Source organism: Bidens hawaiensis, unplaced genomic scaffold (assembly GCF_021521415.1).
Source record: "Bidens hawaiensis isolate Kalapana, Puna unplaced genomic scaffold, B.hawaiensis_p1.1 tig00046153_1, whole genome shotgun sequence".
Taxonomy (NCBI): Eukaryota; Viridiplantae; Streptophyta; class Magnoliopsida; order Asterales; family Asteraceae; genus Bidens; species Bidens hawaiensis.
In genome coordinates this window covers 50,563-78,309 of record NW_027498228.1, presented here as the reverse complement: position 1 = coordinate 78,309, position 27,747 = coordinate 50,563, and the positions used below count along the sequence as shown (strand labels likewise).

General features: G+C 34.6%; 4 protein-coding genes and 1 pseudogene across 6 annotated transcripts; 2 read left to right on the top strand and 3 right to left on the bottom strand.

Annotated features, from left to right (window-relative positions):
* Window positions 1–1,552: 1,552 nt before the first annotated feature.
* LOC143596206 (anthranilate synthase alpha subunit 1, chloroplastic-like) lies at window positions 1,553–6,317 on the top strand. The gene is made up of 11 exons (XM_077075044.1): window positions 1,553–1,755; window positions 2,460–2,644; window positions 2,746–2,935; window positions 3,368–3,519; window positions 3,596–3,711; window positions 3,786–4,032; window positions 4,103–4,159; window positions 4,252–4,404; window positions 4,478–4,558; window positions 4,982–5,068; window positions 5,863–6,317. The coding sequence occupies exons 1-11, from the start codon at window positions 1,593–1,595 to the stop codon at window positions 6,181–6,183; spliced, it is 1,752 nt and encodes a 583-aa protein (XP_076931159.1). The 5' UTR covers window positions 1,553–1,592; the 3' UTR covers window positions 6,184–6,317.
* Window positions 6,318–7,743: 1,426 nt separating this feature from the next.
* LOC143596208 (putative zinc metalloprotease EGY2, chloroplastic) lies at window positions 7,744–9,776 on the bottom strand. The gene is made up of 10 exons (XM_077075050.1): window positions 9,676–9,776; window positions 9,516–9,588; window positions 9,097–9,171; window positions 8,874–8,969; window positions 8,716–8,766; window positions 8,524–8,634; window positions 8,378–8,452; window positions 8,199–8,304; window positions 8,009–8,102; window positions 7,744–7,924 (listed from the first exon to the last, which is right to left on the bottom strand). Exons 1-10 carry the CDS (start codon window positions 9,774–9,776, stop codon window positions 7,744–7,746), a joined length of 963 nt encoding a protein of 320 aa, XP_076931165.1.
* Window positions 9,777–10,801: 1,025 nt separating this feature from the next.
* Window positions 10,802–13,332, bottom strand: LOC143596199 (syntaxin-31-like). Its single transcript, XM_077075039.1, has 6 exons — window positions 13,076–13,332; window positions 12,110–12,360; window positions 11,873–12,015; window positions 11,705–11,743; window positions 11,378–11,581; window positions 10,802–11,047 (listed from the first exon to the last, which is right to left on the bottom strand). The coding sequence occupies exons 1-6, from the start codon at window positions 13,299–13,301 to the stop codon at window positions 10,888–10,890; spliced, it is 1,023 nt and encodes a 340-aa protein (XP_076931154.1). The 5' UTR covers window positions 13,302–13,332; the 3' UTR covers window positions 10,802–10,887.
* Window positions 13,333–16,365: 3,033 nt separating this feature from the next.
* Window positions 16,366–19,926, top strand: LOC143596198 (signal peptidase complex subunit 2-like; annotated as a pseudogene). The gene is made up of 5 exons (XR_013146661.1): window positions 16,366–16,617; window positions 17,493–17,657; window positions 17,777–17,854; window positions 18,641–18,786; window positions 19,685–19,926. The product of XR_013146661.1 is annotated as a signal peptidase complex subunit 2-like (transcript).
* A 3,580-nt stretch (window positions 19,927–23,506) lies between these two features.
* On the bottom strand, window positions 23,507–27,170 carry LOC143596205 (uncharacterized). 2 transcript variants are annotated; one of them, XM_077075042.1, is made up of 5 exons: window positions 26,874–27,170; window positions 26,107–26,227; window positions 25,768–25,882; window positions 24,526–25,677; window positions 23,507–23,987 (listed from the first exon to the last, which is right to left on the bottom strand). In XM_077075042.1, exons 1-5 carry the CDS (start codon window positions 27,073–27,075, stop codon window positions 23,742–23,744), a joined length of 1,836 nt encoding a protein of 611 aa, XP_076931157.1. In that variant the 5' UTR covers window positions 27,076–27,170; the 3' UTR covers window positions 23,507–23,741. The 2 variants fall into 2 exon arrangements, with proteins under 2 accessions (XP_076931157.1, XP_076931158.1); XM_077075043.1 differs by having other exon boundaries at window positions 26,107–26,218.
* Window positions 27,171–27,747: the final 577 nt, after the last annotated feature.

The window sequence follows — 27,747 nt, the reverse complement described above, 5'->3', positions numbered from 1 at the left end:
GTCCAGTTACTGACGGTTGCCCCCGCAATGAATCTGTTCAAGTGGTCGTCTGGGTCGGATAGACCATCATAAGTGCCAATGTTGGACATTTGTTTGGCACTTCTCGGGGCGATTGCTTCCGCAATGTCCCTTGCGAACTTTGACTTTCCTGCATTTGTAGCAGTTGGCCTAAAGGTTTTGGAGAGGTCACGCGGGTTTCTCTCCGCATTCGTTGGTTTAAAAGCTTCCCCAAAATTCCTTTTCGGCTGGAAGTCCGTTTCCTTACGCTTCCCTTTCGCCTTATGGCGAGGGTTTGCGTCGGTATCGGATTCTTCCCTCTCGTCGTTTGAGTACTCGCACTCGCTGTTCATATTGAGATGTTGGCGAGTATTGCCGAATTCGTCAGCCTGTTGAACTGAACGCAAGCGTTCATCCAATTCAGCTTGGAACTCTCTCTGACGTGCTTCGGCCCACGCCTTCACTTGATCTAGTGTTTGGCGAGGGACCCTCGTTCGTTTTTCCAACTGGGCATCAGTGAACCCCAGTGGAATATTTACTGCACTTGCCCCGGCTTGGGTAGCCGGGGTAGTGTTCGTAAGATTTGTATAACCGCCGGTGTTCCCCCCAGTTGCTGGGGTTGTGGTTACCGGGGTTTCTTGGTCGGTTACTGGCCTTGGGACCGGAGTAACGTTAACCATTTCTTCAGAAATTTTGAAAAAACTAAATTAGTTCTAGCTTTTATGCACGGATGGCGCCACTGGGGTTCAATAATTGTCACCAAAAAAACAAAAAACATGTTTAATAGATAAATCAAAATCATAAATATAAATAATTGTCACCAAAAACTTATCTTACTAAACCACCAAATTTTATTAATTAATAAATAAAACATTAAACTAAGAAGACGCTAAACTACTTGTAAACACGAAAGCAACCCGCCAAAACATAATATAACACATTTTTAGTTACATGTATTCCTTTATTGAATCAGTTTTAAAAATGTTGGAAATTCAACCGTATTCTCATCAGGTTTTTATTTTTTGATTTGAATATTTGATAATATATATTCCCACATGATAATATATTAATTATAAATTACTTTTTTGCCTTTTCAATTTCAAACTTTAAAAAATCCCACTTTAAGGAAACCAATTTCAGTACATCAAGGAAACCTTCATTGGAAAAGAATTAAATTCATAAAACATAAAGTCGTATTCAACAAACATAGAAATATATTTATATTTATTCGTATAGATATAGACTATAGAAGAAAAATTAATAATATTTCACACGTGATCTGATCTGCACCTTTTTAATTTAAACCGTTACCTTATATAAATTGTTAAAAGTGGTAAAACATAAAACCCTAAAAATAAAACAATCATAAAAACACTAAAAATGTACAAATCTTATTCGATAACGTACAAGTGGTATATGCATAGACAGTGTGAATATCATGATTATGAATCTGGACAATATATATTAATTTCTGTGTATATATATATATGTATCTATATATATATAGACACACATACACATTCATTTCATGTATCTATCTGTATCTGTATCTGTATCATACAGTGAGAATTTCAGGTGCATTTTGGAGTCAGTGAATGATGCAATCCCTAGCTTTTAACCTCCGTGCGTCACCGTCGTTTCACCGGTTTTCTCCGCCTTTGAACGGTGAATGCTCCGGCGGAAGTAGAAACAGACGCGGTTCGGTTTCGTTTCGTGTTCGTAGTCCGGTTCGATGTGTTCTTCAGTCTCCGTCTGTAGGTAATGTTTATTTATTTAAACGTGTGTTGCATTGAGTTGATTTTAATCGGAAATGTGTTTTGGAATTAGGTTTTTTAGTTGATTGATGATGATTATGATTTATGAATTTAACTAGTTTTAGTTGATTGATTATTAATTTCCAGTCTCTGTTGCTAGGTAATATTATAATGCGTTTTTAGGTATTGCATTGAGTTTATTTATTTATTTTTGTGTATCAGTAGTTGATTGGTAATTAGGTCTCGTTGTTTAGTTGATTTGAATCGAAATGTGTTTCGGAATTAGGTTGTTTAGTTGATTGATAACGAGTTTAACTAGTTTTGAAAGGTGATGAAGCATTAGTAACTAATTTCCGGTCTCGTTGTTTAGCTAAAAAAATTGAAAATGTGTTTCGGAAGGTTGTTTAGTTGATTGATAATGAGTTTAACTAGTTTTGAAAGGTGATAAAGCTAACTAATTTTTGGTCTTGTTGTTTAGCTGATTTAAATCGTAAATGTGTTTCGGAATTAGGTTGTTTAGTTGATTGATAACGAGTTTTACTAGTTTTGAAAGGTGATGAAGCATTAACTAATTTTAGGTCTCGTTGTTTAGCTGATTTATATCAGAAATCTGTTTTGGATTATGGTTTTTAGTTGATTGATAACACGTTTAACTAATTTTGAAAAGCGATGAATAACTAAATTTGATTTTCAACATTTTATTTTTAGTTGCCGATGAAGCGAAATTTGTCGAAGCTTCAAGGAAAGGAAATTTGGTGCCGCTTAAAAAGTGCATATTCGCCGATCACTTAACACCGGTTCTAGCTTACCGTTGTCTGGTCAACGAAGATGATAAAGAGGCTCCTAGCTTCCTTTTTGAGTCGGTGGAGCCTGGTTTCAAATCCTCACAAGTTGTAAGATTAATGTTTTTAATCTCTTTCGGTTTGTTGATTGTGTATGATTTTATGTTTGTCATTGCGTATGATTTTATGACACGGTGATTTCAATTTGTTAGGGTCGGTACAGTGTGGTAGGGTCTAATCCAACACTTGAAATTATTGCTAAAGAAAACAGTGTGACAATTGTGGACCATGAGAAAGGAAGTTCTATTCAGAAGGTTGTTGATAACCCTATGGAAATTCCAAAAAGTCTCTCTGATGGTTGGAAACCTCAGCTTCTTGATGATCTTCCTGATACATTTTGCGGTATGATCTACAACTCTTTATTTACTGCTAGTACAGGTTCTTAAATGTGTATCCTTATGTAGAAATGAAGGGTGTGATTTAATCCTCATGTGGCAGGGTAGTTGAACAAAGTGTAGGACATAATGAAACATTGTTTATTAGTTGGAATGCATTTTTTTTTTCATCCGGTTCTTGCTGTCGTGTTTCATAGCTTTTGACCAGGCGACCGTTCATTGTACTTTGTAGATACGCATTTAATCATTATGTTAAATTTTGGTATTGTTTGGTAGAACATTAATTGCTTGCTTCCTCATTTAACCTCTATTGCTTTAAGGGAGGGTAAATTGACCAAATCATGATGTTGACTTGTATACTAACAAAAAGTTTATAATTTACATGCATAAGTGATATTTTAAAGAATCTTATTGTAACTTTGGACTGCTTTACGTATAGGTGGATGGGTCGGTTACTTTTCATACGACACAGTTCGTTATGTGGAGAAGAAAAAACTCTTGTTTATAGATGCACCACCAGATGACAGGAATCTAGCTGATATTCATCTTGGATTGTATGAAGATGTGATTGTTTTCGATCACGTGCAAAAGGTCCCATATCATAATATTATAATAATATACTTTTTCTTCATGAAACTTTATCATAATAAATAATTTTGATCTCCAGAAAGCATATATTATTCACTGGGTGAGGCTCGAAAAGTATGTATCCACTGAAGAAGCTTATAAAGATGGACTAAAACGACTGGAAATGTTGGCGTCTAAAGTACATGATATTGATCTGTAAGTCACTTATCTTCTATATAGCATTCTGATGATTCTATTATCCATATATTCACACAAGTTTCAATCATTAGGCCAAAGTTAGCTCCGGGTTCTGTTGAATTAAGCACACAGCAATTTGGAACTCCTTTAAATCAGTCTAGCATGACCAGTGAAGGATACAAAGCAGCAGTATTACAAGCAAAAGAACACATTCTTGCAGGTGATATCTTCCAAATTGTTTTAAGTCAACGCTTTGAACGCCGCACGTTTGCAGATCCGTTCGAGATTTACCGAGCATTAAGAGTCGTGAATCCAAGTCCATACATGACTTATTTGCAGGTGTTGTTTATAATTAATCTTTTTCAGTTATTGTTCTCACTTAACTTTTTGTGATGCTTCATGTTATCAGGCTCGTGGTTGTATCTTGGTTGGTTCAAGTCCAGAAATTCTCACTCGTGTGAAAAATGTCAGTTATCAGGTTCCTTCTTTTAGTTATAGATAATCTTATTATTGTAAAACTTCAAAAAGATTTATAAACATTTATTTATCTTTTGACAGAGTACGGTTGTTAATCGACCTTTAGCTGGGACTGTTAGAAGAGGAAGGACTCCTGATGAGGATGAACAGTTGGAGAAGATGCTGTTAAAAGATGAAAAGCAATGCGCGGAACACATCATGCTGGTTGACTTAGGGAGGAATGATGTTGGAAAGGTAATTTTGACTTTTTAGTTTGACTAGTTCAAAATGTTGACTTTGTTGATGCTGACATATGACTCGGATGTAGGTCACAAAAGCTGGCTCAGTTAACGTGGAAAAGCTTATGACCATTGAACGGTACTCCCATGTGATGCATATTAGTTCCACCGTAAGACACTACTATTTTGTCTGCTGTTTCTGTAATTTCAACTCGTTTATTTATTAATGAATCAATCTGTGTTGTGTTTATCGCAAACGGGTAACATAAAAAGATTTAGCTAAAACGGGTTGAAAGTCAACAAAAAATTCCATTTTTAATGCATACAATTTTCAAAGATTTATAATTTTCATCATAATATTGTTTTTGTAATAATTATTAACACATTAACTATTTAAAAAAAGTGTGGGTCAACACGACCTGGCCCATTTTGACTTTGACCTGTTTGAGCCTAAACCCGTTACTCTAAATTTCAAACTTACCACCTCTAGTTAGATTCTTCAACACTATACATCAACTAATTTATTTATAATTGGTTTAAGAATTCATATTATTTATAATTGAATCATTATTGCTTCTTTTTGGTTGTTAAAGGTGACTGGTGAGTTGCTGGATCATCTGACTTGCTGGGACGTTCTTTCTGCCGCACTTCCGGTTGGAACTGTTAGTGGTGCTCCAAAGGTTTGCTCTTTATACCATTGCCTTCTAAAAGTTGAAAAAATGGCGGGTCGGGTAGCAGGTCAAATTGGGTTGGGTCATTTTTATATAATTTTTATCCCAAAACACTTTATATTCAAAAATTATTATTTCAGTGAAAAGTTATAGTTTATCCCAAAATAACTTATGTCCAAAAAAATTTATTTTAATGAAAATATTATATGAATCAATCATTTATGAGATATAGCATTAAAAATATAATTTCTGGGACTTTTGACCCAGTTTAAATTTTAGTTAGTTTTTGCATTGAGATTTAATGCATTAAACATACAACTTTTGATTTTGACCCGCTTTGTTTTTATCTAGTTTTTTTTTATTAAGATTTAATGCATTAAAAACATAACTTTTGACCTGTTTCTTTTTAGTTTACTTTTTACATCAAGATTTAATGCATTAAAAATACATTTTCGAGATTTTTGGCCCGTTTTCTTTTTAAGTTCATTTTTACCTGTCAGAGATAAAACATAACCCAAATACATGGTTGAAATCACCATCTCTATTGGATTCACGTAAAATCTAAATAAATAATATTTAAATAATATTTTTATTGAATAAAATGATTGTGAGGTTTTATACACCAGAAGTACACTTTTTTATACTTTCGACACGTTTCCTTTTCAGCTATTTTTTTAAAATTTACCTGTTTGAGCCGTTAACGATAAATCATAACCCGGCCCAAAAAGAAGTAAATGGGTCCAAATTGAAACCTCTGTTAGTGAAGACCCTAAACTCAAAACTCTAACACCAATCTGATGCAGGTGAAGGCAATGGAACTAATTGATAAACTAGAAGTTACAAGACGTGGGCCCTACAGTGGCGGGTTCGGGTGGGTATCTTTTTCAGGGGAGATGGACGTGGCCCTGTCCCTCAGGACCATGGTGTTCCCAACGGGAACCCGTTATGACACAATGTACTTATACAAAGAAGACAGCAAGAGGAAGCAGTGGGTGGCTTACCTTCAAGCGGGTGCGGGTATTGTAGCCGACAGTGTTCCCGAGGATGAGCAACAAGAGTGTGAAAACAAAGCGGCTGGTCTGGCTCGAGCCATTGATCTAGCTGAGTCAGCCTTTTGTGAGTGAGTTAAGGTTGGTTTGTTAATCTGTTCAGAACTAGAATGTGGTTAGTTTATGTTAATTGCATGTGGGAAATGCAATTATGTTGCTAGTGCAAAACAATTGCTTTTATGTCTATTTATGTTTAAATTTTAGTTTCTTCGCTTTCTTCTTTTTAATATATTTCTTGATTGGTCGTTCAAAAAAAATATCGTCAACAATAAGCCTGTCCAATTGAGGTTTGGATTGGGTTAAAACAAACAAATATTATAACCCGAATATATACACTAAAATACTTATAAATGTAAGTTAGTATAAAATTGAAATATAAACAAGCCGAACCTGAGCCTAAGCCAAGCCCGATCTTGAAAAACTACTCACGAGCCGAGTTGGAGCTTTCTTAAGTTAAACGAGTTGACAAGCTTGAGCTCACCACAGTTCATTCCCTTAGCTCTTAAGTATATATATCATAGTTATGCATCATGTTGTCGAGCTAGAACTCGTTTGCCACACTGATGATTTTGCTATATTTACCAACTAAAAATATGTATCAACTTTAAAATCGATATGTATAAAACTGAAATATAAATCTTTATTATTCCACTAAACTTAAGAGCTCTGAGCTCTTGTATTGTACTAATATCACTAAAGACTTGTAATTGATTCACTTGTGAAAGGGAAGGGATAAGGCAAACAAACAAGTAAACTCATCACTAAAACTAATACTCCGAATGCAACATACTTATTATCGGGCTCGCTTATTTCTTCAGCCAGTGGTGCAATCGGCCCACGCTGTAAAAAGAATATCAAAACTAACCAATAAAACGCCACGTCATCTGTTAATGACAATAACCCCGGCAACACAACAGAAGCAGCCGATAAACGATACGCAGCCTGCAAAGCACAACCAAAGTGTTCATATCGGTGAAAATAAACCAAAACTATCTAGACCCAAACTAGCCCGGCCCGGCCCATTTCAAACTAAATAAACATCATGAAGCAAAGAAGGGAACCTTTCGGCCCCACATTGCAAAAGATATTCGGCCACCATCTAGCTCGCCTGCAGGGATACTGTTGATTGCATTAATGAGAAGCCCGGCCCATGCCCAAATCACTAACGGGTTCACTGATATCATTGCTCCTTCTTTAAGAACATCACCAAGAAGCAGTTTTGCTATTCCACCAGCAAGAAATGATTTGTGAAATACAGAAGCATCAACAACGATCCCTGTACCATCGCTTGGTGACAAGTAAAAGCCCAAAAGCAAAAGAACAAGGCCTAATGAAAAGCCCGCTAAAGGGCCTGCAGCTGCGATCTTAAGAAGAGCTTCACGGTCGGGTACAATGTTTAGAATCCGTGTTATTGCACCAAACGAGCCTATCTGCCACAAAAAGATGTTAACGGGTCAAGAAGGCTTAGGGACAAAACAGGTTATTTTTGTGTGGGCTGAAACGTGTCGGGTCGGGTTGATACAAAACACTTATTGTTTAGCATGTTCAACCATTGTCTTTTTAAGTCAATATTTTTACTAGAGCCCGTTAGAGATCAAAAATAACCCAAATAACTTTAAGGGGTCAAAGTTGACTTTAGTTGACTAAGTATATAAACCTCACCTGCCAGCTCGGTACAAAATACGGGACCCCAAGTTTAACTCCTTCACTTCTGGCAACCAAAATGTGAGTGATTTCATGCACACCCAAAACAAGTGCGGTTACAAGGGCTCCAGGAAGCCCGTCCTTTAATAAGTCAATGTTGTCAAAAACGGATCTGAACACACAATATGCGCGTTACTATTATTAATAGAAAGCAAAATGAAATACACTATTCTAATGATTGTATAGATATACATACAACAAGTTTGACTGCAATGCGGGCACATTATGTAATAGTAATGTGCATATTGTAACTAATCCAAACGCTCCAGCAGCAAACCATTCTGGGACACCTTTAACGTAGAAAACAATAGAATTAACCACAACAATCTAATGAAAAGAAAAGCATATAAACAATTAAGACAGATAATATTAATTGTTAATAATACCCGTTGTTTCCGGTAGTAAGGTGTTTCTAGGAACCACAACTGCCACAGGTTTATCATCTTCAGGATTTACCAAAAGGAAAAGCTTATATTCATCCCCAAAAGTATCCTTCACATCATGTAAAAGTTACATATTTAGCCTTTCCCTAACGGGTTCTCACGGTTAAACACAAATAACTAACCTGTAATCTTTTTTCCATCTTTTTGTAACTGACAGCAGGCGATCCTCGCAGGTTTCCTTTAAACAACACTCCCCTCTGTAACAAAAAGATAAATGTAAATCAATAATCAAGATTTTTTTTAGTCACATAGAAATGTGTATAATGACCTGATATGATTCTCGGCTAGTAATAAAAAAGGTGTCGAATCCAAACACTCGTTCTTTTAATATTTCGATTGTTTCACTTGGGATCGTGATGATGCCATCAAGCTGATGTGGCTGTTAAATATAGTTAGGGGTTAACAAGAGAGAATAATATGATATGAATAAAAGTGGAACTGTTATTAATGAATTATTCACCTTCACATATGGTAGGTGTGATCCATTTGTAATCTCTATATTATGAGTCTCCTGGTATGAAAAAAGAGTTTGATAGTAGTATAATATGTCATCAAAATTATATTTCAATTGCAACAAATTTTAATGAACTATATGCCTCAATGATATAAGAATAATACCTCAATAACTTGTTTATGTTTAGCTTCAAGACCATCTTTATTTAGTAACCGGTTAAGCGCCTCAAGTTGACTAAAATGAGTCGAATGACCTTTATCCTTCAGAAGTAACAAGAACAATTTTCAATCAGAAGTTCTAAATAATTACTGCATAATTAAATTCAATATTGAAACTTGATTAGTATTTTATAAAATTTTATCCTATTTAAGTTAATAAACTTATCACCTCATTTAGTCCTTGAGCCTTTGTGCTATCCAGAAATCTATTGAGTATTTCCAACTGATTAGGCTGCCCCTTATCCTAACAACAAAGCTTATCAATAAGTTCTAAAATCAAAATTTATCTGTATTTAATTACTCAAAAATAAACGTTTTAACAAATAAATATTATTCAAGTGATTCGCCGTCTCTACATGTTAACATGTCATTTTCAGATCCATCTATCTACAAAAGATGTTTGATTTTCTATTCGGGCTACATTTCGTAGGATAAGATTATAATAATAATTCTTCACACCATATCATCAATTCACGACCTGTGTAGCCCATTTATCTGAACGGGTTAAGTTGACCAACAAAAGGTCAAACAAGTCAACCCAAAACGACCACCTAAGTATATATGCTAAGAACTGCTATAGATGCATACTTTATCCCCGTCTGGTCTAGTCTCCGTTTCAGTAGCTCTGCATTTTACCACTCGGTTTCCACGAACACTTAACCTAAAAACAGATCACAACATTATACTCCAATCATAAATTCATATTGTAAGTTCAAAAACTACAAACCAATCCACTAAACCAACACACCAAGATACGCACGGCTGCAGTCGGAGGTCACAACACTGCAACTGAGGAACGAAGTTCTGGCAAAAACACGCAGGCGTGATCATAGTCCATGCAGAAGTCATCTTAAAGCATGTGAAGTTGAAATTGTTGGAATTTTAGTAGGGATTGGAGGCTTTGGATATTGTTAAAGGCGGAGAAGGAATAAGGAAATGAATACTTGGGAGATTTTAAAATATTATCTTGGTAAAAACTAAAGAAGTTGACATGAAAGAAATATGGAATCGTGTCAGCCATAATTTATCAGCATGAACACCCATACTGTGGATATAGAAAAAGTAAAAAAAATTTAATATATTGTTAAAACTACAAAGGAAAAAAATTATTAAATAGATATAAATAATTTAAGATATCAAAGATTAGAACTTGTTACGTTTGATTTGGATTGTATGGCACAACCCAGAATTTGAATTGAATATATATAAGTTTTTGCTATATTTGACTGAGCTTTGACGTAGAGTATGTAATAATATGTAAAGTCTCTTATAATGAAGATTGATTTGGATGAAAATACAAAGTTAAATTGTAAAAATTGTAACTTTTGGTAAAAGTAATGGTGGCTAATCTGAATCTAAAATAAAGATTTGGTTAATTGTTTGTTTAATTTGACTAAATTTGATTTTAAATGATCAATTATACTTTCATAGGTGCTTTTGAACTTACAAGTTAGCATGGAGGGTGTTCAAAGTTAGTTATAATATTGATTTTGAAACTAACATAAACCACTAAAACTATAATCCGCTATTTTACGTTTGGTCATGACCATATGCAATATTTAATTTTAAAATTACAGTTGCATTGGTCTTCATAAGATTGTTAACCGGTTGTTGATTGTGCTCAATTTTAATGCAATGAACCTGAACCTGGTTTAAACCCTCCCCGAACCCGAACACACCTATACATTTTACCATGCCTACAATCACAATTCTTAAACATATCAAGCTCATCATACACAAATGAGTCACAAACCTTATGACAAATATCATTTCATGTTCAATTCATCTCCAATATAAAATGTATAATCACCATGGAATTCGGAAAAATTGATTGCCATACAAATCACAAATTCCTATCTTTTAATATCATTTCATGTTCAATTTATACTCCAATATAAATTGATTGCAACAAGCATATCTCAAAAATATAACTATGGGTATAATGATAAAAACATATTAATCAAGCCAGGAAAAACAGGAATACGACGAGAAAGATTATCAAAATAAAAAATATCTTGATCATAAGCCACCTGTTTGATGATATAGAGTTCAAATATTTCAATAAAGCTCCGCGAGCACCTTCAACATTTGACAATGTTTCTTCCATATTGTCATCAATCCTGATACCAAAATTTCATTTCCATTATGCACAAACTTATATAATTACAAAAAAAAAAACCATTTAAAAAGAAAAATATATAACCATTTTCCAATTTCAACCATTTTACTTGTTAATGAGTCAAATAATGGGAACCACTCAAACGCGCACAAAGTCTACTTTTAACGCTTACGTCTTATAATGTATTATAAAAAGATCCAGATTATGATCGTAAGACTGTTGTTTCTTGTAATCACAATTGATGGCTTGATGAATTAACATTTGATTTAAAAAAATGAATACCGTCAACTTCTTAATACTTTTGAAGGATATATACGTAAAGTTAACTAACCTGATAGCTAGCTCCCCTTGTTGTGCAACCATAGTAGCCAAATTTGTGAAGATTCCACTCAGTTCGGTTATTGTAGACTCAACACTCTGTAGAGCAACAGCACGGTTTTGAGAAAAAGTTTCTTGTTGTGGGACCACCTGCTGCAACATTGATGCTCCCATATGTTGGGAACTTGAAGGTGGACCATCAGCAGCTAAACGTCGTCTTCATTAACAAAGATAATAAATGTCATATTCAATAAACATACCTGACTGTAGTTACAGTCTTCTTGAACAAAATAAATATACGACACAAAAGAAGAATTATGAGGACACCATATAACCATACCTTAGTTGGTTTCCAACTTGAACTCCATTTCCAGAAGATCTGAGAAAAACAAAGCAGATTAAGGCAAATAAGATTAATTTGTATCTTATCTAGAGTATCAAACAGATGGATATTAATATGAGATTAAACGCATACAAATATATATATATAATATTATTAAAGACTTACTCAGGTTGTTGTAGATTTCCAGCTGATTTAGATGGGCTTGACCAAGGAGGTGGCTCCATCTTTGTTTGCTGCTGCTTTAATGGATTCTCTCTTGTTATATTAGTAGAAAATATCTGCCTCCTATTTTCATGAGCCTTGATATTCTGCCATAAAAACATATATTAAATACAGACAAAGAAACACAAGGGAGATAATTCCCAATCGTTGAACTCATAACTACAACACAATTATACAAACCTCAGTTCTTGCTGTTAATACATCCTGAAACTTTTTTGTAGCTCCCATAAGTTTGTTCTTCAAATCATCACAAACAGCAGTAGAGTGGACAATTCTATCTTCTGAATAGTTACCATCAGCAATCTCCATATTTTGAAGAGTTTGCAGATCAGATACGGCTACATTCAGAGCTGTAATATCATTCTTTATCAAAGCTGTCAGTTCCTGAATCTCCTTCAACGGATCATCAAAAATTGAAGACTTCTTAGACACTGCATAACCACCAACAAAGATGTTACAAGTCTAGAAATCAGTATAGATCCAATAACACCTAACAGATGAACCAGCGGTATGTATCAATCACCAATCGCTAATCAGTACTACTACAAATCATACCTAATTTTACAGTTGACTATTACGAAAATATAATCAATACGAGATCAAAATCAAGGCAAGTAACTCGAAACTGAATACGATAAACGGAATTTGAAACCCCATGTTTAACAAAAGATATAGAAACCTAACAAAAAGATGTTACAAGTCTAGAATTCAGTATAGATCCAATAAAACCTAGCAGATGATCCCGTAGCATATATCAATAGCCAATCGCTAATCAGTACTACGACAAATCATACCTAATTTTGCAGTTGATTCATTACGAAGATAAAATCAATACAATACGAGATCGAAACCAAGGCAAGTAACGTGCGAAAGTGAATCGAATTGAAATACGATAAACCGAATTTGAAACCCTAGATTTAACAAAACATATAGAAACCTAACAAAAAGATGTTACAAGTCTATCAATCAGTATAGATCCAATAACACCTAACAGATGATCCAGCAGTATGTATCAATCGCGCTAATCGGTACTACATATCACACCTAATTTAATTTTGCAGTTGATTCATTACGAAGATATAATCAACACGTGATCAAAATGATAATAAACAGAATTTGAAACCCTAGGTTTAACAAAATGCATACGATTAGCGAGTCTGGAGATTTTCTTAGAGGTTTCATGGACGCCTAATCCAATACGAGAAGCTTTCTTATTGAAATTGGATTGAAATGAAGAAGAAGATGTGGATGGATCGGTGTGCTGGTTTGATCCACCTGCTGCTGATGTTCTACCGTATTTCTTCAATGTGTCGAACAGTGATCGGAATTCAGGTGTCCGATCACGGAAGGTGTAAGTTCCGGCAGACGCCATTGTTTGTGTAAACCTGACCGATGGTCCGGTCCGTTCACTATTTCAGACTCGGGTCATATTCAAGTCTAGTACTCATTCGTGTTGTTTTGGTAGGTGGTCAAATCAGATTACGAAATGTGTCTACCGTGTTTTGTTAAAGTGGGTCAACCCTGTGTGTGAAATAGTGTGTCAAGCGTGGGTCATGTTGTGTTAAAAGTTGTTTTATGTAAAATTATCAAATGAGAAAACGTTTCGTTATAACCAACACGTGTTTTTATATTTCACAATTTATACTTTTCGTTTTTTTGCGTTGTGAAATTACGTAGTCGTGTTTAACGGACCAAGAATAATAGAGCCCTTGATCTATGTATATAAATTTTTAAAGTGCTTAATTTTGTTATTCGAAAAAGACTAATGGCGTAACTTGTTGCCCATTTGCCTTTCATTTCGTTGTAAACCCTAATATCTAACAAATGAAGTTCCCTCTTTAACAAGAAAAAGAAAAGGAAAAATGAAGATGATAATTAATTCATCATTTGTACAGTTAATCGTAAAAGTTCTTAAAATATTTTTGTTAGTGTATGCATGATTAACATACGGTGAAATTTAGTTTATAAACCAATATATCTATACGGTGTCAAACGATCTCACATAAAGTAGATCCTGGCATCAAAGGATTATTGCTTGAATAGAAGCTAAAGTTAAGTATGGAAGCAACATCGTACGCCTACCGTCTTATCATGAATTAAACAGGTAAAGTAAGGTTAGCTTAACAAAGGTTGGTAAGCTACAGCAAGTTAAAAGAGGAAAAACTTGAAGACACAAGACAAATGGTTGAATATAATAACTTGAGGACATAAGACAAACAGTTGAGACATGACCAACTGTGGATCACCCATATTGGCCAATCAAACAATCCAAACTTTGATTTTGGTTAAAAGATTGTGAAGTTTAATCACCGAAGACAACTACAAGATGCAAGAGTTGAAGATCAAATCCTTTTTGAAGAACTATCAACCAAATACATATTATTTCAACCTAACAAGACGAAGACTAAAATATTGATGTAAGAATATCTACAATATTAGCGAAGACCAGTCTAAAGAAAATAATAAATGTTCTTGCGTGTTCTCCATCGTAAAATATTGTTAGATGTGCCATAAGTATCCAACCTTGGTTTTATAATGCGTAAAGCACTAACTCACACACCCATACCATCAATAGTGATTAGTGACCCATAACCAGTGGTGAAGCTTGGACTAAGACAACACGGGGGGGGGGGGGGGGGGGGGAACTCAAAATGTATACAAAATTTCACAAACAAAGGAGATCGGGCTCAAAATTTCGGCTGCACGGCTAAATTTACATTACGTATAAAATACGTTCGGACAAAAACGGGTAAATTTACCCTACTACGCAAAAAAACAAGGGGGGCCGGGGCCACCCCGGGCCCTAAGCAACCTTCGTCTTGTCGATAACATCACCTAAGCACATACCTAATTCTAACATGCTTGTGTTATGTCAAACCATGGCGTTCAAACAAATGATACCCGACCTTCACACCCTCTTCAAAACCAATACGACAGGCTTGAATAATTGGCTAATCGCCTTCGCAGTTACGTCAAAATAATCCTCGTTACAATTCAAGAATTTCAACCCTCTAACACAATATATACATGCTAATTATAAGTTGAAGCATTAAATGTTTCAAACATCAATCAACTAAAAATGTGAACAAAAACAAACAAACATCATAACAATTTATAACTTTAATTAATTCATTCATAAGCAAACATTTACCCGGCGATAGTAAGGTGTTTTTAAACTCAATCATTAACATGCTCTAAATTAATAATCTACACGACGATATAGACAATATCATTTTAATACAAAAGCATAATGTACAATGGTAGAAGTAACCATTGTGGACTTGTGGTGCCAAAGATGGTGAACGAGAATGAGAATAACATCATGGCTCTTGGTGTTAAGTATTTCGTGAATTAAACAATGAACCGGAAGGTGACTATTCGAGTACATAGCACTCTCTCTGATGACTAATGCATCATTCAATGGAAATGAAACAATTTTATATTAACAAAAACACGCCCACTTACGAAATGAACCAAACATTTGAGTTGTATATCCCACAAGAACTAAGAGTTCGTTAAAAAAAAAACGTATGTGACATTTAATGTATTTTGATGTGCTCAATCAAAATCATAGATCCATAATCCTTACTAAAAGTGTTTTTCACGATTTGCTGTTAATGTTCGAGCAAACCCAACTCTAGCTCGAGAATTACGGTGCATAGGTCTACATGCTACATGTACATGTTTACCTTTTCAAGAAATTTATACTGCCATACTGGCTCGTTCCTCCTAAAGTCGCTTGCCTCCCTTTTATGTATAAATTTAGTCATATAATTCATACTTGGTTGGAATCTCATTTGTTACCCGAGTTGGAAAAAAAACAGGGCTGATTTACATACGAGACACGAATACACGACACATATATATACGACTTTAACAGGTAACATGTAAGGCCTTAACAAGTTTTCGTGTACAAAACAAGTAGACACGAATTTACCTGTTAGTTTTCGTGTCTAAAAACGAAATTACATGTTTACATGTTAAGTACATATTAAGTACTTGTTTAGAATTTTTATATTAAATACACATATAATTATAAGTTATCCACTCACGAACATTCCATCTTCGACTTTTGTTTCACTAAACAGGTTGTCAAATATGTGTTTCTAACCAACTCTTATCGTGTTTTATCGTGTATACATTGTAGTAACATGTTCGCATTCGTGTTTGGAATACAGGTACACGATAAGTCGATAAGTTTTCGTATCGTGTACAGGTATACACATTTCGTGTTCATGTATTATCGTGTACAGTAAGGTTTACACGATATGCCAACCATAAAAAAATATTAAATTGTTGGATAAAAAGAAGGTTCTTTACGTAAAAAAATTGAGTTTGAGTAAAAATTATGTTTTTAACTAATTAGGCCAAATTTACTTTTCTACAAAACCGGAAAACTCATTTTATAAAGGGCCAAAAGCCCAAAACTAAATACAAGTAGTCAAGGCCCATAAACCTGAGCGTTACTTGCAGAGTTGCAGCTTTAAACAAAACCCCCAAATCCAGTTTCTCATTTCAGACAAAACCTAAAAACTCTCAAATCGAAAACACAGCAATCGAAATCGGAGATGACGACGGCGACGACTAACGGCACCACCGCCACTCCGCCCACCAAAACCACCCCTAAGAAGACCAATCTCTTGGATCACAACTCAATCAAGCACTTGCTCGACGAAACTGTCAATGAGGTATACTTCAATTTCACTCTAATCATCTTAATTTTGTAATTCCGATCTGGTTTCAGTTTCATTTTCAATCTAATCATCTTAATTTTTGAAATTACTATATGGGTTTGGTTTCAATTTCACTCTGATCATCTCAATTTTGTAATTCTGATATGGGTTTAATTTCAATTTCACTTTAATAATCTCAATTTTGAAATTCTGTTCTTGGTTCAGTTTCACTCTAAGTATCCAAATTTTGAAATTCTGATCTGGGTCCAGCTTTAATTTCACTATAAGCGTCTCAATTTTAATAATTTTGATCTGGGTTCAGTCTCAATTTCACTTTAATAATCTCAATTTTGATATAATTTCGATATGGGTTCAGTTTCAGTTTCATTTTAATAATCTCAATTTTGAAATTATGATCTGGGTTCAGTTTCAATTTCACTCTAAGTATCTTAATTTTGAAATTGCGATCTGGGTTCAGTTTCAATTTCACTCTTAGTATATAAGTTTTGAAATTATGATCTGGGTTCAGTTTACTCGAAGTATATAAATTTTGAAATTATGATCCGGGTTCAGTTTCAATTTTACTCGAAGTATATAAATTGTGAAATTATGATCTGGGTTCAGTTTCAATTTCACTCGATGTATATAAATTTTGAAATTATGATCTGGGTTCAGTTTCAATTTCACTTGATGTATATAAATTTTGAAATTATGATCTGGGTTCAGTTTCAATTTCACTTTAATAATCTCAATTTTGATAATTTTGATATGGGTTTAGTTTCAATTTCACTCTAAGCATCTAAATTTTGAAATTCTGATCTGGGTTCAGTTTCAGTTTCAATTTCAGTTTCTTAATTATGATTAGTAACATATTTTGTTAATTGAATCAGATCGTGACTAGCCGCGGGTACAAGGAAGATGTGAGGATGAGTAACGTTAGGTTGTTCATCGGAGCGATTATTATCGTCATTGCGTCGTTTGCTCAGTTTTACAACAAGAAGTTTCCGGATAACAAGAATTTCTTGATCGGGTGCATCGTGTTATATCCTTTCTTGGTTCTGACAACTGAATTTTTGTTATGTATTAATTTTACCGCAAAATTAGATTATTTGAACTGATCTGCAGTTTTAAATCGTTTATAATTTAAGTTTGTTTGATCTTTAACCATGGCAAGTATGTGTTGTTCAATGCGATATTGTAGCTGATCATCTACACCAAGGAAAAGAATGCGTTTTTGTTCACATATCCTCCTGCGGAAAGTTTTTTTTTTCCTTTTGTTATAGACTAGTTTTGATAATTAATATATCTTAAAAAAAATTCTCACATACAATGTGTTTTTAGTTAAAACTTAAAAGCAGTAGAACTTTTGTTTTTTACTTTGTCGGTGAGTGTATAATCTGGATTAATATTGAAATAATATGTTTAAGCAGATTTGTTTTTTATTTCTTGAAGGCTAGCCTTAGGATTTAGGGTCTCGATTTTTGTATTGTTCCATATGGAAAGTTGAATTTAAGATGTTTTATAATCAAGTATAATGCAGTTAAGGTAAATTGGGAATAAAGTGTGTTAATTTTTGTGGTTGTGTAAATGCTTTGTTGGTCTTTCACAAATGCATGTGCTTGTGTGTGTTTTCAAGTTTTTTTTCTGAAACGGCACAATATTTTACTTATTGTGAATTCTGGTGATTGATGTGAAATTGTGAATATGCGTCGTCTAATTTTGAAGTTACAAGGTAATCACTCAATAAGATTGTTGGCCGTCGTTTGGTTTGAATATTTGGTCTATTAGTTGTAAAGGAAAGGAGAGAGAAAACTTATCCCGGTAGGCTTGAAGAAAGTAACTCATGCTTCTTGTGTTTTCTTAAATCTGCCTCCTTAAAACAAGCACAATGCATAATGAATTTTTTTTTTGTCATCTCAAGTGTAACGAAATGTTCTGTAATAGGTTTTCTCAACATTGTATGCTGTAATAGGTTTTTACGTATTTGATAGCGTACTGTGGTATCCTTGTTCATTCATAAAGTTTGTTACATTTGTAGGGCTCAGCTTATAACAGCACTGGCTTGATGGTGTCTTCTAAGTTGCCCAGATTCTCTGACATGTATACTCTCACGATTGCCAGCGCGGATCCTAAATCTATTTCTGCAAAGCCAACTGTCGAATTTACCAAAAGCGTCACCAAATGGTATATTTCTTTCTTTTGCACAAACACACATACATAAGGGTTTAAACTCTAAACGAGCCGAGCCCGAGCTCGCTTAACTTGAGCTCGGTAAATTTCTAGCTCTTATTCTAAAGTTGGTGCTTGGCTCGTGAGTATTTATTCAAGCTCGAGGCCTGCTTGGCCTCAGCTTATTTATTTATTTTTTTAATTTATTTATATATATTTAAAATTCTAATCTTTATTATAAAATAATATAACGTATTTAGTTATTTTATTCATAGTTATATATATATAATATTAAACACTAGGCGTGTAAACAAACTGAACATTCATTGAACCGTTTGTCATGGAGTTTGTTTATGTTCGTTTATTTAGTAAATGAACGAACATGAACACATCTCATTTTTTCATCTATGTTCGTGAATGGTAGTTTATGTTTATTCATTTAAAATCGTTTATGTTCATTAATTGACATTTGTTTAAGTTCATTTGTTTACTCTCATTTATTAACATTTTAGGTTCGGGTGCCCAACAAATTGTATTTCATATTACTTTTAAAAGATTTACGATTTAGCTTGGTTATGTTTATTCATCTATGCTCATTTGTTTACGTTGGTGAACCGTTCGTTTACACTGTTAAAAAAGGAACATATATAAACACAGACATGCTCATTTTCTGAGTGACCAAACGTGAACAAGGAAATCTTGTTTGTTTAATTTTCGTGTTCGATTACTTTTTCAGTTAAAGTTAAACGAACATGCTCCATTTGTGTTTGTTCGGTTTGTTTGCAAACCTAATAAACACCATGCAAGTTCGTACTAATAAACACCAATCTTCGGGCTCGGTTCCTTTAAACAAGTTTAGTTTTAGGGTCGGTTCTGTTCTGACTCGTTCTCTGTTTGTAATTGATTTCAACAGGTTCACGAAGGATGGCGTGTTGGTGGAAGGGTTGTTCGGGAAAGACGTTGAAGCCCTAATAAGCAGACTACAAAGATAGCAAAAAGAGCAAGTGAAAAGGAATGATTGTGGTTGATAGGAGGATACAAATTGAGACATTGAAAACTTTTACCAAATAGATTTTAATCATAACATATAATCTTTCATATGTTGCTCCTATTGCCACAGTTGGTTTAGAATGAAAATCCCATTTAGACTTATGTGTGGAGTTTAATCACAGTGATTGAAAACAACAAAGTTAACTGTATAAACTTAGAATTTAGATGCTAGTTTAATACCAAACAGTTAAACCTGATGATCTTAGTTATAAGATTGAACACTGGCCTTAGTATCAAATGTTAGCAGGACATGTTTATTTTACTAATGGCCATATATGAGGGTAGATTATTAGGCTTTGAATTAGTTTATCCTCTGCACTTGTACTGCTTCACATAACTTATAGAAGAAACTAAGATTATGTAAGCAAAAAATCTTTTTAAGGGTTCTTAGTGGTTTATGAAGAGCTTGCACCTATTTGCGTTAGTTTTTTTCTTAAGATGGCTAAGCATTGCATTCTTGACACATATTCCTCTGCTGCATTTAGCGAACCAGTCAAGCTCGGGCTCTAAATACGAAGAAGCCCAATTCAAGCTATTTGATTTTGACTAGATTTAAACTTGGCCTGCTCATAATGCTAATGTGATTGGTTTGTTAAAAGCTTTTGGACTTATCAGAACTTAAATGAGCTCGATCCTGGGCATAAAATACGATTTTTTTAATAAATGAGCTCGAGTATGCTCGTGAGCTGTATGTATAAATATTTATTTTTATTTTATATGTAAAAAATACGTTTGTATAATATTAATGATTTATAAAGTTACGAGAAAAATTACTAAATGTACTAAATTATGTATAAAAGTAAATATTAAAATTTATAAAATAGTTATAAATTTATATAATTTGATAAATAATCAACAAATAGAGCCTGATCCAAACCCGAACTTTAGAAATAGAACTTGAACCAATCCGACCTCGAACCTTAGAGATAGAGCTTGATATTAATTACGCTTAGGCTCGGTGTGACTCGTTTACATATCTAGTTACCACAAGCGACGACACATCTTTTTTCCTTTATAGGAGTCGTGTTTTCCCTTCATAAAACTAGGCTCAACTCACACAACCCATAAGAAATCTTTTTTTTTTAACTTGCAAAATCGCACTCAAATAATATATCATTTTGCCTAAGGGTGGCAAACCCAACTCAAATGGGTTGTTTTGGGTCAAGATGTATAAACTTTAAAAGTAAAATGAGTTAGAATGGATCATAAAAATTCTACAAGTAAGTCAGGATGGGTTGGAAATATACAAGTGAGTTTCATTTATATGTTAAAATGGGTCAAAACAAAATATCCAAGTTATCCAAAATTTATCTATTTCAAAATGCCAAAACTATCATATGCGAAACAAAACTCATCCGAAACCCAAAAAATGATCAAAACGAAACAAAAACCCCGAACTGACTAAAACGAAACAAAAACGAAACTGAACCGAAATAGAAAAACGACCAAAACGAAACAAAAAAAAATGAAACCGAAAAACTGACCAAATCGAAACAAAAAAAGCGAAATGCAACCGAAAAGCTAACCAAAACTAAACAAAAACACTGAATCGACCAAACCGAAACAAAACTGAATCGAAATAGAAAACCGACCAAAACGAAATAAAAAAACCGATATGAAACCGAAAATTTGACCAAAATGAAAAAAAAAAAAACGAAATGCAAATGAAAAGCGGACCAAAACACAACAAAAACACCGAACCGACCAAAACGAAACAAAAACACCGAATCGACCGAAACAAAACAAAAAAAACAAAACGAAACTGAAACAAAATAGAAAAATGACCAAAACGAAACAAAAAAAATAGCGAAATGCAACTGAAACCTGACCAAAACAAAACAAAATCACTGAACCGACCAAAGCGAAACAAACAACGAAACGAAACTGAACCGAAATAGAAAAACGACCGAAACGAAACAAAAAAAACCAAATTGAAACCGAAAAACTGACAAAAAGGAAACATAAAAAAACTAAATGCAATTTAAAAACCGGACCAAAACAAATCAAAAACAGCGAACCGACAAACGAAACAAAAAAACTGAAACGAAACTAAACCGAAATAGAAAAACAACCAAAACATTACAAAAAAACGATATGAAACCGAAAAACTGATCAGATCGAAACAAAAAAAAACGAAATGCAATCAAAAAGCTTACCAAAACGAAACAAAAAACTGAAACGTAGCCGACCAAAGTAAAACAAATGAATCGAAACGAAACAAAAAAAAATACAAAATGAAACCGAAAAAACTGACTAAAACAAAACAACACTGAAACCAAGAAAACCGAGAAATCAAAACCGAAATCATTGAAACCGAGCAGATACCGAAACCGACCGAAATGAAAAAAAAAACAAAACCGAACCGAAAAAACCCCGAAAAACTCGAAATTTGAACCCGAACAAAAAGTTTTTTTTTTTTTTTTATGAACGAGGAGGATGGGGAAATATTTTAGTTATTTTACATTTTGCGTTTTTTATTTATATTTTGAGTTATTATTTTTTTAATAGTTTTTTGAATATTTTTTGAGGGGTTTTTAAAACTCTTTGTATGTCAACCTTCACTTGGGTCAAGATGGGTTAGTTTTATCCATCTTAACTCATATCCATTCTAACCCTCTATTTTAAAAATCCATCCTAACCCCATATCCATTTTGACCCATCACCCAAATCCAACCCAGCCTACTCCTATTGCCACCTCTAAATTTTTGCCCATAATAGAACTTGAACCCTTTACGGCTTTACCACCTGGAACTGGGAGGGACTCCATTAGTCCATTTTATTTAACACCTTGGTACATGATATCCAATGTTCGAAAATGAATCTAGCTTTTAACTTTAAGTGTAAATCCATGCAATAACATAAATACCAAATTCAAAAGGTTAGAAGCTTTAACAAATTAAAATTCCAGTAGGGCTCTCAGTCCTCCCACTGCTCCATACATGCTCAGCCAAATCTTGTGTACATGACACAAAGAAAAGAATACGTCTTATAACACGACTGAACCATATATTTTAAAAGCTCCCACGTCGAATAACACAACTAAACTAACACTACTAGAGTAGAAACAAAAATACAAGGCTAAACCAACAAAGGCTAGAGTTATTTATGATAAAAATACCAAAAATACACCTCCATTGTGCAAAAGAAAGGTATCTCATCTCATCTTGAAAACGAAAATTAGGCAGTTTATCATCAGTTGAAACGAGCCGAGCTTTGCCAAACTAAGACTACGCTTGTTTTGTTTACACCCCTAATAAAGAGTGATGCATTATTATACATTAGGGTCGAATTGGATCACTGTGCAAAGAAGATATTTGTAACTTTGTCTCTCTTAATAATCTTGGAACAAGGGTCTGGTTGGGTCGTTGTCCCAAAAAGATATTTAAAAACTCGTCTCTATCACTCGATATTTTTCTCCTATTCACGGTTGATTCGATTGTTGAAGCAGATTACAGGGTAGACCCCTGTAGACCCGTCTTAACCTGTTGTCTTATCATCTCATTTAACGCTAGAAATTCATCAACACTTTGGATTTTGGTTCTGTTTGGGACCATTTTATACATGAATTTCATTCAAATCTTGAATGACATCGTAAAAACAACAGTATATGACAAACAAGAATCACAAGACTTCATATTCTCATGACTCCAAAACAAACATGACAATTCACATCAAAACCAACAAATCATAGAGTGCCACGTCATCAGGAATAGATTCCATCTACCCAAACACTTAAACACATTATCTCCTGTTTGAGAACCACATTTACACAATCACATAAGATCAATCTTTGCTTCAGACTAACAACTAAATTAGATGACACCGGTTATATCACTCGCAGGCTAATCATGCTTAAGTGCTGAACATATTAATTAACATACAAATCAAGTAAAAGTCAGATAACAACCTTTATGACCGAATCACCTTCCACGTATATTGAGCACCCGCCTTTCGCTGTTAATCTCATCATCTACATTCCCATCCAAACACAGACTATTATTATTCACACTCATATCCGAGCTTGCATTGCTGCTAGTAGCAAGTGGTGAATCTGAAACACTAACTGTTTGATTCCTTGTGGGACCCGTTCTCACACTGTACATCGATGATGCTGGAATATTATTCATTAATGGCCTCAAATTACCCGGTATTGTTCTCCTTATATCCTGTTCCAAACAAGCAATTTAGACTCAAATCTCGTAAGATGGGAAGTAGGCCCGTAAACAAACCAAATGTTCAGTTAACAGTTTGTTATGTCTCTTATATATATATGGACAGACATGAGCATAACTTTTTATTCATTTACTTAAACGAACGAACATGAACGCGCCTTTTCATTCATTTATGTTCGGTAATTTACATTTGCTTTGAGTTCGTTCGTTTAAATATTCATTTAAAATTTTAGACTCGATACAATTTAATGTAGTTTTATGAAATTAAAATATCAAACATGACAATTCAGTCTCGTTTTATTAATTTTTAAGGGCAGACTAATGTCCACGTTACTTTTATTTGGTGTTCCTTAGTTATGTTTGTTCAATTATCTTTAGTTATGTTCGTTTATGGTATTGACGAACAAACATAAAGGAACGCGAAAACGAACAGGTGCAGTTTCTAATGAATTAGCAAAAACAAGAAAACTCCGTTCGTTTAGTTGTTTGTGTTCATTTGGTTCATTTACAGGCCTAATAAGAAGAAACATACCATATGTCGTATAGCCATATCCAAGGATTTCTTAGAAAGTGATCGACCAAAACCCGAGCTATCAGGAGATGACTTGGCAGAAAAGTTACTAAGAGGCGAATGTTTGTCATCTTGCTTCGGTGGGACCAGTTTCCTCATGTTAATCACACGTTCCACCATCTTTGTTCCATAGAGACCAGGACTCAAATTATCATTAGCTTTCGCATACGCACGGTTCAGTGCAGGAACCGGGACCGAGCTCCCACTACTATGAAGCAAACCGTTAGGTAACCGTCCTCTCGAGGGTGAACACGATTGCCTTCTAACTCTTCCGTTAGCCACCGGTTCAACGGATGAAGATCGGGTGCTCGCTGCACCTGGCCTTCCACGTGTAACCGAAGGCGGTCTATCGGTAACCGAGGTTCGTAAATTTGGTGGTGCAGTGAGTGAGTAACCAGGCATTTCTTGTGGTTTCCACGGTTTTGGTCTTACACAAGGACTAGGTGAACTAGACCGTGGTGGCCCTGTGCCACTTCTTGTATTTGGTACTGGTTTTGTAACTGTTGGAGATTTAACATTTGTTGTTTTTGTTGAGGTTGTTGGTGTCGGTTGCCTACGTGTAGGTGTTGGGGCCCGTGACACGGGTCTGGTTGCAGGTAAAACTGGTCTACTTGTGGGAGTTGATGATCTTGCAGTGGATCTTGGTGTAGGTGTAGAAGATCTAGCTGGCACTGTGGGCTTAGTGGACCCTACAGTAGGCCGAGAAGTAGGAGTTGAAGATCTTGAAGGCCTAGATGTTGTGGTTGAAGTCGGCCTAGATGTGGTGGTTGAAGTTGATCTAGATGTGGTGGTTGAAGTCAGTCTAGATGTGGTGGTTGAAGTCGGTCTAGATGTGGTGGTTGAAGTTGGTCTAGTTGATGTTGAAACTGTTTTGGTTGAGCTTATTATGGGCCTAGTTGATGTGCCCAAAGCGGGCCTTCCTGTAGGAGTAGCAGTCCTGCCGGTTGGAGTAACGGGCATGCCGGTTGGAGTAGCAGGCCTTGAAGTTGGGCCTCCTGAAGATGAAGGCCTACGAAGTCCGGTACTTGAAGTGGTTAATCCAGGAGAGGATACTTGATTTCTAGATACTAAATTATTCCTACTGGTAGCCTCCGGTTGGTTATTTGATGATAGCTATAGTAAACAGTAAACGGTATTATTAGTTTAAAATGCATGCAAAAATTATATAAAGGTACTGAGTACAGAACAAAGAATTGAAGTTACTCGAGATCTTAGTGCAGTAGGACGGGCCTTAGGTGTTCCTGTTTGAGCCATCACGGTTTTCTGTGATTCCATCTCTAATGAAGGGAAAAGAGGCGTGCCAGGTGGTGTTAAAAGCCTGAAAACATAAACAACGTTCACTAAACAATTATAAAATCAAACCTATAACCAATATGGCATGAATATAAACAAATTATATATGCTCCCAATACTGGATACAAAATCCAGTAACAAGATTTATTAACAGCGTGTATCATCAGTGGCATTAACCTAACAAACTAGTGCCAACAATCACATGACAGCAAGTTTAGTATGAAACAGACACAAGATAACACAAATTACCATTCGTAATCATTTTTATCATCTTCAGAGTTGAGAAACTCATCAGTACCAGTCTTTCTAGCAGCAGTTGCAGAAGGCATACTGAACATATGTGAACTTCCTTCAACCGATCCTGCAAAATCTAACAATACAGAACATAAATCGATCATCAAGTTACATATGCAAGTAAATTGTCCCTTTTGAGCATCATACTTCCAGTGACATTCAAAAATCATGATACATATACAACTAATTACCATGCCCCATCAACTCGGCAACTAATTACCCTTCTCAAGTTATTTTGTAATAATTATTTCCAAAATTGAAATGTAACCTTTTTCAATCCTAGTTTGTTAATAATGGGTGAGCAAAAACCGAACCAGAATAATTAACCATAACCGACAAAACCAATCGGTTATGGCTAATTGAATCTGATTAGCATTGACCAATCATTCAGTTAAAGCTACGGTTAATGTATCTTCATTAAACTGACTCTAACCGAAACCGCACCAAACCTCGTATATGTGTTTTACCAAATTTTACACCTCCATTTCCATCTCCAAACATTTAAATTAACGCTGAAACGGTTTATAACCGAGCTTGGAACCAACTATTTCAGCTTCGAAACGTCTTAATCGAGTTTCGAACACCATAACCTAACCATTTTCAACTAAAAATGATAACAATAATAATAATAATTACATTGGACAATTAACCGAAATTATTCGGCTAACGAACCGACTTTGCACACGCCTAGTTAATGCACAATAAACAAATTAGTAAATTACCAAGTGATGAATCAAACTCATCTTCTGTGTTTTGAAGCAGCAGCTGGTCACACTCTATCTCTCGTTGTCTCATTTCCAAAAATAACCCTAACTCATCTTCTTTATCCTTCACTGCATTCTTCTTAAAACTCATCATTTGCGGCTGCCGTGGCTTCAATCCCGCCGGCATTCCTTTCTCCGGCGCCCGGAAGCTTCGATTCATCGCCACAATAAACAAAATAATCACAACTCCGAAACCCTAAACCCTAAAAACACATAATAATAATTATATAATGCACGGAAACCAAAGCACGGGAGTGAATTATAATTTATTAGCTGTATGATAATAATTAGGAATAATATTATGGGTGTAGATCTGGAATATGAGATGAATTGGTTGTAATTGTAATGCGTAGAATGCAAGGTAGCGTTGGAGGTGGTAAGTATGAAGATGAAGGTTTAGTTAGAGAGAGAAAATGGGACACGGGTTAGAGAGAGAAGGTGGAAGGAGTGGAGTAGTAGTCGTTTTGAAAGATAAGGAAATTTACATATTTCATGTGTTTTCAAGTTGAGTGGAAAAGAAAGTCATACATAGCCTTTAAGTAATACTAAAATAAAATTAGTTTTAAGGGTCATTTAGTAATTAAAAAGAGGATGAATATATGTTTAAATTTTCTAGTATTTTCCCTTTCCTTCCCATTCTCTTCTTAAAAAACTCTGGAACATGATATTTTAACATTTTCTTCACCTTCCTCTCTCCACACCTCATTAAATGAGACTCTGAAACACAGCGTAAGAGTTTTGTTTTAGGTATAAGAAGACAGAAATAGTTTTTATTTTTGGTATTAAACAGTCTCCTGTTGTTTCGAAAGAAATATTAAATATATAAATATTT

Bases quoted from the DNA above. Each gene is read 5' to 3' on its own strand.
- LOC143596206 (XM_077075044.1), top strand. From the start codon at position 1,593: ATGATGCAATCCCTAGCTTTTAACCTCCGTGCGTCACCGTCGTTTCAC. The intron at 4,033-4,102 runs GTGTTGTTTATA...TCATGTTATCAG, and splicing joins CATACATGACTTATTTGCAG to GCTCGTGGTTGTATCTTGGT. The intron at 4,405-4,477 runs GTAATTTTGACT...ACTCGGATGTAG, and splicing joins GGAGGAATGATGTTGGAAAG to GTCACAAAAGCTGGCTCAGT.
- LOC143596208 (XM_077075050.1), bottom strand. From the start codon at position 9,776: ATGACTTCTGCATGGACTATGATCACGCCTGCGTGTTTTTGCCAGAAC. The intron at 9,172-9,515 runs GTATGCATCTAT...CTTTGTTGTTAG, and splicing joins CTAGACCAGACGGGGATAAA to GATAAGGGGCAGCCTAATCA. The intron at 8,103-8,198 runs GTATTATTAACA...TCTACGTTAAAG, and splicing joins CTTACTACCGGAAACAACGG to GTGTCCCAGAATGGTTTGCT.
- LOC143596199 (XM_077075039.1), bottom strand. From the start codon at position 13,301: ATGGCGTCTGCCGGAACTTACACCTTCCGTGATCGGACACCTGAATTC. The intron at 11,744-11,872 runs GTAAGTCTTTAA...TGTTTTTCTCAG, and splicing joins GGAAATCTACAACAACCTGA to ATCTTCTGGAAATGGAGTTC. The intron at 11,048-11,377 runs GTTAGTTAACTT...TTTTGGTATCAG, and splicing joins CAAGGGGAGCTAGCTATCAG to GATTGATGACAATATGGAAG.
- LOC143596205 (XM_077075042.1), bottom strand. From the start codon at position 27,075: ATGAATCGAAGCTTCCGGGCGCCGGAGAAAGGAATGCCGGCGGGATTG. The intron at 25,883-26,106 runs GTAATTTGTGTT...TTATGTTTTCAG, and splicing joins GATAAAAATGATTACGAATG to GCTTTTAACACCACCTGGCA. The intron at 23,988-24,525 runs GTATGTTTCTTC...TGTTTGGAACAG, and splicing joins ATATGGCTATACGACATATG to GATATAAGGAGAACAATACC.